The 7,647-nt window shown below is 34.3% G+C and overlaps 1 protein-coding gene across 2 annotated transcripts; it reads right to left on the bottom strand.

The window, feature by feature from the left end:
- Positions 1 to 2,282: 2,282 nt before the first annotated feature.
- Positions 2,283 to 6,501, bottom strand: LOC120089414 (NAD(P)-linked oxidoreductase superfamily protein). Of its 2 annotated transcripts, none has more exons than XM_039046868.2 (9): positions 6,057 to 6,501; positions 4,935 to 5,016; positions 4,614 to 4,730; positions 3,633 to 3,697; positions 3,443 to 3,531; positions 3,281 to 3,360; positions 3,022 to 3,133; positions 2,706 to 2,825; positions 2,283 to 2,589 (listed from the first exon to the last, which is right to left on the bottom strand). In XM_039046868.2, the coding sequence occupies exons 1-9, from the start codon at positions 6,364 to 6,366 to the stop codon at positions 2,404 to 2,406; spliced, it is 1,161 nt and encodes a 386-aa protein (XP_038902796.1). In that variant the 5' UTR covers positions 6,367 to 6,501; the 3' UTR covers positions 2,283 to 2,403. The 2 variants fall into 2 exon arrangements, with proteins under 2 accessions (XP_038902796.1, XP_038902797.1); XM_039046869.2 differs by lacking the exon at positions 6,057 to 6,501 and adding an exon at positions 5,352 to 5,992.
- Between the last annotated feature and the right edge of the window lie 1,146 nt (positions 6,502 to 7,647).

Below are 7,647 nucleotides of genomic sequence, written 5' to 3'. Positions count from 1 at the left end.
TGTTGTTCATATATCTCAACATTACACATTATTTGTGTCCATATAATCCACCTCTTACTTGCCAAATTTCCTATAAATACGGACATTTTGTGGGTTTTGGAAGACACACACATTAGGCAAAATTCATAAGAATTGGAGAACGTTAAGATTTTAGGGAAAAAAAATCTTATTTCATATTTTGTTATTTTATTTTAGTTATTTATATATTATATTTAATTTATTTTTTTATTTTATTATTATATTACATTTATTTTAATATTATATTTGATTGATATCCGTATTCTTATTGTTTACAACAATCCCTTTTTTTTTCCTAATAAAAATGGATTTAATAAATATCATCCTGTTTAATAACATTTTTTTAAAAGTGCTTTCAGTCACCGAGTTGTTTGATTGCATTACATCTAAAATTGATTCTAAAAATTTTAAATTACCAATAATTGATTCTAAAGTAATTCTCGACCAATCACGCTTATATTGAAAAAATAGATTTTTTCTTTTAAAAAAAAAAAAAAAAGGAAAAACCATTTTTGACCCTCCAAAATCACTCAGGAAATTAATCCAAACACAACCTAAGTTATATGTTCAATCTTTTTTTTTTAGTTTAACATTATGCAGAATGTGGAAGATATGTACCTATCAATTTTGTCAGTTGAACTACGATTAATACTTTGTATTATATTAACTACAAGTGAAGCAAACTGTATGATTGAATTGATGTTACTTTGATTCTTATGTAAAATTGTTATAAATGGGATTGAAAAACATGAGGTTTATTAATATTCATGCATTCTCTTATAGGTTCAGTTTGATAATTATTTTATTTTAACCTTTTACGCGCAATACTTGCATGCGTGGGTTGGTCGGTTTTCTAATTTTTTTTATACAAAAACTGAAAACAAACCGACCTTTAATTTCGATCGGCCGGATTACTTTTTAATGACTTTATGCACAACCCTAATAGAAAGTATATAACCTAACAAAGAAATTTAGAGGGGACAGTACAGAAAATCAAACAAGGCTTTTTAACTAAATATTTGGGATTTTTTTCTTTTAACAACACGTTGGGGTGAAGTAATCGAATCAGGTCAAGGTCAATAGGTTGTCTTCATTTTTTTAAAATTCAAACTTTTATAGATATTTCATTTGAGGTATCTTCAATTACTTAGCTTCGTTTTTTTTTTTTTTCTCCCCACATATACAAAGTTTTGATTGTACAAATACAGAAAGATTGAGGATTACTACAAGGAATTCAGACCTAGAAGAAACATTTTACTTTGATTCTATAGTTATCAATTATTGGTAATTTAAAATTTTTAGAATCAATTATTGGTAATTTAAAATTTTTAATAATAATAATGGTTATTTACAATCTCTAAAAACTTTTTCAACAAATATTAAATATTTATTTTATAGATATAATTTTATTCAAAGTCATTAAAGTTTTTATACTTAAAATGATTAAAAATAAAAATAAAAATAAAATTAAAAAACCCCTTCAAATTAGTTTATTTGCTATCCCAATTTTTAAATTTTTTGTTTTATTATTAATTTAACGAGAATAATTAAAACAAAACAAAAAACAAAGAACCCTACTACATATTGGGGGAAAAAAAAACTTATATATACTACTCTCATTTTTATTATCAACTACACCCATTATATCAAACATGAATATAACGCAACTGACATAATTTATACTATCAATCTCGAAGTTTAAGATTCGATTTCCCACCACAAATGTTGTAAAAAAAAAGAAAAAAGAAGAAAGAGAAAAACTATGTTAGCACATTATTATATAAAAATAATATGGAGTCCAATCGTACTAAAGGATTATTTATAAAGCAACAATACATAATGCACAAATGGAAAAAATATGTATTAGAAGAGAATATTAAAAACTCTTGCACATATGACTTCAAATATTAAAAACTCTTTCTAATTAATAAAGGGCTGTTGAAGCTATATATGGCACTTCCAGGCAACCAAAACCACTTTCATATATTAACAAAACCTAAGTGGATATGAGATTCTACGGGTAGTCAATTTCAAAGGCCTTGTTTGACAACCATTATGTTTTTCGTTTTGTTTTTAAAGTTTAAGTTTGTTTCTTTTCCTAATTTTTCAATTATGATTTTCACATTTCTTAAAGGACAGTTTGAATTCTTAGTCAAGTTCTAAAAACAAAAAATAAGTTAATGAAAACTATTTTTATTTTTTGACTTGGTTTTTGAAAATACTAGTAGAAAATGGAAGCAAAACATTGAAACTTTGTCCATAAGTTAATTTTGAAAAAGAAATACAATATATTGATTGTTGTGTAACATTATAATTTTACAAGTCGACCAAATAATAAGAAATGTTACATATCATTAACAGATGAGAACACAAACAATTGCTAAGTTATGCACGCCTATACTCATCCCCACAGTCCCCAATAATTCTAAGAAGATTCTTACCTTTTTTGGAAACTTCCTGGATGCTGTCTACATCCTCCTCGTCAAGAGCAAGAGAAAAGATCGCATTTGTGTCTTGCAAATGCTCTGATAACCCAAGCCGAACACCTATCATCGATCCCGCCACAGCTGGCTGCAATCTCAGAAGGGAACTCAGTCACATTGTGAATCGAAAAACATATAATCCAATGTAGGAGGTTAATGAGACTTATATGAATGCAATCTTCTTTACAAGAAAGGCCACTCTACCTGATCAAGTATGTATTTAACAGCAACAGTCGGAATCGAGACCCCATGCTTAGAAGCAACTTTTTTAAGTGTCTGTAACAGAACTTGAAACAAACTCCATCCTCCCCATGCATCAACCATCTGCCGTGTATAATATTGATTTAATTAAGGCTAAACAACAGATCCAAGAAGATTTCTCATTCGTCCATTTTGAGGTCAATATTTGTCATCTAAACATGTGTCTAAAGATAGGAATCCCTATGGAGTGTAATTCATTTCCGAATTCGAATTGCTTGGTCCAGGATCAATATCATTAACGTGATAGAATTTGTCGTACCCTTTTGTACTTTTGCAGAGAGGGGGTATTTAATGGAGGGCCAGCAAAAGGAATCATTAAGTTGGTGTCGAGGAATTTTTCAGATAATAAGCCACCCATTACAGTTCCATACCTGCATTAAAAATCGAACTTTTAAAAAAGCATTGCCAGTGTGGGTACCAAAATCAAATAAAAGCTATAGATCATATGAAAACGGTAACATCGACGACAGCGTGACTTGGGATCATTGGTAAAATGAAATAGTGGGAGACAGAGATACGTTATAAGTTTGACTCCTGTGAGCTTGCAAAGCTCTGCCATCTTCTGTTGAGGCCTCATATCAACAATAGAGTGCTGAACCTGGTGAATTTCCACCAAAGATATGAGTCAATTTCAAAACAGAAAAGCAATGAACAACGAAAGAAATACACCTGACATTTACCTGATTACTCACAACAGGTATATCATTTTCCAAAATAATTTGTAACCTTTCTGTGTCAAAATTTGTCAAAGCAACCGTCTTGATTTTACCTACACACCACTTGCTAAAGTAATCTAATTAAATAAAAATAAAAATAAAAATAAATGTGATCAGACACTAAAATCGATGAGCTATAATAAATAATACTTACCCTCTTCTTTCAAATCAGTCAGATGTTTGAGAGCATCAAGATAGCCAGGGTTCGAATAATCCCACCTAATCCAATACAATGTTGAAAAACATTTAGATACACTTACAAGAACCATATAATAACATCAAGTGTTTAAGAAGGATCCTAAGGAAACATAATGGACGATGCACCATGTATTTGTTTTTCGGGGGAGAGAGAAAAAAAGAGAAGAAGAAGAAGACAGAAAGTAACCGGTGTTTTACATTACAACAACCAAGATGTATGATGATTAAAAAATGAATTGGAAGTTGAAGCTGCTCCCCGAGAACTGCCAAGATGAGTTCTATGGTTCAATTCATTGATCCTTAAAGAAAAATTCATGTCTTGCAATTCAAGTCTAAGATAGCTGAAGCATTAAAAGTACAGCCCTGCTTAACTTTGCTTTCACGAATGAATAAGAGAATCAATTACGAAAAATGTGCACTATAGGATCCACAAAGACAGACACTATATTTCATGCCATCATCTTTGAAGGTTCTAAGTGTACATCTCCACAACCAAACTGTGCAAACAACTTTGAATTGGATGAGATTATGCCAGATCAAAAGGAGAGCCACTTGAGGTTTAAGGTTTAAGCTACATTTTTGTTTTCATAGAAACAATGACTTTCATGAAGAAAAAATGAAAGAATGCATGGACATATAAAAAAACCCAGCACACAAAAAAGGTACTTTCCCCTCTAGGGAGGGACTCCAACTACGCAAAATAACGCCTATAGAATAGTTACAAAAGGTCTTTAAAATAAAAGCATGAAAGAAACAAACATGAAAGCAAACAAGAGACCAATCTCACTAGGGTTTAAGCTATTTATCAAATCATGACTCTAAATCAAATATGCGCATCGAAAAGAGATTGACAAACCGCACGTCAAATTAACATGGTGCGAACGAATGTGCATGAAATCTTGTGGATCCATAAGGGAAAATGTTAACTGTTTCCTACCAGTGAAATTGAAGCATATCCAAAGAAGGCACATCCATTCTCTTGCGTGAGATATTAATGCTCTCTCGGACATAACTACTAGTCATCTTCACCGGTGGTGGCACCCATTTTGTAAGCCTGCATAATATTCAATTTTGAAAAGAAACATGAATTTCCAATTTTCTGACTCTGTAAACTCCCTTGAATGTAGCATATCAAAAGAAAAGGCATCATAAGTTTCTTTTCTGAACTCAAGTCTAATTGCAAATGTCCATGTTCTTCCAATTAACATGGATCTCAAAAGATATTGACCCAACTACCTACAGTGAGTTAGTAGCTTACCCTCTTACGCTCTCAAGGAGTTCAGGACGCTCTCTACGAACTCGATTGATGAAGATGCCATACAAATCTTCAGCAGGTCCATCTACGAAAATGGAGGGGCACCAAATTTTAAGGCGTCAAGTCAAAGCCACGAGATGGTTAACATCTCTTCATTCCAAACAAGAAGCATAAATAGTAGTATCAATCACGGGGTTTAACGAACAATAATCCGCATGAAATTCCAAATTTAACAACTTCATATCAACATGGCATTATTCATTTTGGTTCATTTCCTAGCAAACAGAAGGAAATTGCAGCACAACCAGCAACAATTCAATGTGATTACTACAAATTATAACAAACAAGAGGATTAGCGAACTGCATATGTATATCAGCCATATCAAAAGTGACAAGTAAGAGGACTAGCGAACTGCATACATATATCAGCCATATCAAAAGTGTCAAGTCCAGAATCAGCATATTTAATCATTGCATCAACCGCAGTATCTCGATCAATTCGACCCCATCCCCCACTTGTCTGCCACATTCCATTTACAACCCGGCACATGTCTAATGCATCCTCGCCATTCTTAACCATCGTCCGTCGTTTATTTTCAGTGAGCACACATCGGAAATATCCTGAATTCAATTTTTGTGACTTGTATTCTTTTCTCTGCTTCACAAACTCAAAAGTTGACCCACTGGGAGAATTAGCCAAAACCTTCGCCATTTTATCTGTGTGAAGCTAAATGACCAAAGAAGAGAACCCCAATTCAGTTGTTTTTAACTTACATATTTTCCAAGTTCACGCACCAGAAGCCGATTTATCCCTAACGTCCAAAGTCTACTGGGGCATTTAACCTAAGGAACGAAAAACGCTATTTCCCAAAAACAGACTTCCTTCAAAACTACATCTATTAGGGAAGAGAAAGGATAAAATCGAATCAAACCAGGAGTTTTCAAAAATTTGTGGCATGCAAACAAACTACGTGGCTACACTAAAGCTGTTTATGGATCGAAACGCACAGACTACCAAGTGGTCCACAAGGAAACAAACGCCAGAAGAAGATGATAATATTGACAGATAATTTTAATTTCAAAGAATATGTGAATTTCGGTTCCCCAAAGCGCTGCAATACGTACAGTGGTCGGCCATATCAAAGGTTGAAAGTCCGGCGTCGGCATATCGGAGCATTGCCTCCACCGCGGCGTCACGGTCGATTCTCCCCCATCCACCGCTGGTCTGCCACATTCCGTTCAGGACTCGGCAAATTTCTAAGGAATCCTTGCCATTTGACACCGTAACAGTTTGTGCAGACCCTTCCAATGTCTGAGAGCACTTAACAGAGCTGTTAGCTCCAAGTTTTCTCCTCTCATAGCGCCTTCTGGTCTCAGCCGTGAAGGATTTGAAGGTGGTGAGGTTCAAAAAGCTCCGTTGAGTGATCGCTGCCATGGTGATTGCCCAATTGGCTCCGTTGAGTACCGGAGAGAAGACTAGAGTTCGCGAGAAACTTGCAAATGGCTGAGGATTTTTGGCGCACTTTTTCCCGTTTTATTATTATTATTATTATTAATTTTGGCTAAATTTACGGGTTGGTCCATTGAAAATAATATGAAAGTATATAGCACGTTAAAAAATGTTACCAACTATGTCACGACAATTTTAAAAACATTCAATAAACAAAAATACCTATTAGAACATTGAGTGTAAATTAAACACACTCAATCTTTATTATGAAGAGGCATATAAATAGCCAATGAAGTACAAAAGGTACAACTATACCGTAACCAATAATAACAAAAAATAAAAGTGAATTTACAATAATAGGCTAGAACTCCCCTTAAAGATGGGACGACATCACAAACACTCATCTTGGACAGAAACGATTGAAACGAAGAACTAGGCAGCGACTTTGTAAAACTATTAGCAAGTTGGTGATGAGTCCGGATAGGCATCAACTTGATTTTTCCTTTTGTTACATGGTCACGAACAAAATTACAATCCAATTCTATATGTTCAGTTCACTCATGGAAGGAAGGATTGGAAGCAATGTGGACAGCAGTAATGTTATCCAGAAAACCAAACGTGGAGAAGAAATAGTAACTTTCAAATCTCCAAGTAGTTAAACAATCCATGAGACTTCACTGACAATGGTAGCCAATGCTCGATACTCAGTCTCAATAGATGACCTTGAGACAATAGTTTGTTTCTGAGCCAAACGTCCTCCTTAGCAGCTTCACAGGCCGCTACATACTTGGCCTCTATCGTGGAGTCGGTGATGCATCCCTACTTAGTGCTTCGCCATACTATAGCTCCTCCGTTAAGAATGAACACTGACTCTGAAGTGGATTTCCTAGAATCCTTATCAATCTGAAAGTCAGAGTCTGTGTATCCAATAAGGATCAAATCCTTAGATCCATACAGGAGCATATAGTCCCTCATTCTCCGAAGATACTTGAAGATGTTCTTGACTACGGTCTAGTGACTCTGTCCTGGATTAGACTGATACCTATTGACTATCCCTATAGCGTAGCAAATATCCAGTCTAGTACAGAGCATCGCATACATCAAACTACCAACGGCAGATGCATAGAGGACCTGTCTCATCTCCTCAACCTCTTAAAGTATCTTAGGACACATTTTCTTAGACAATGTAAATCCATGCATGAAAGGCAGTAGGCCTCTTTGGAGTTCTGCATCGAGTACTTGAGCAACATCTTGTCAATGTACGAT

This window comes from Benincasa hispida, chromosome 10 (assembly GCF_027475165.1).
Source record: "Benincasa hispida cultivar pf3 chromosome 10, pf3_genome.v1.1, whole genome shotgun sequence".
Taxonomy (NCBI): domain Eukaryota; kingdom Viridiplantae; phylum Streptophyta; class Magnoliopsida; order Cucurbitales; family Cucurbitaceae; genus Benincasa; species Benincasa hispida.
Note: the sequence above shows the minus strand (reverse complement) of the source record. Positions and strands in the feature narration are given on the sequence as shown.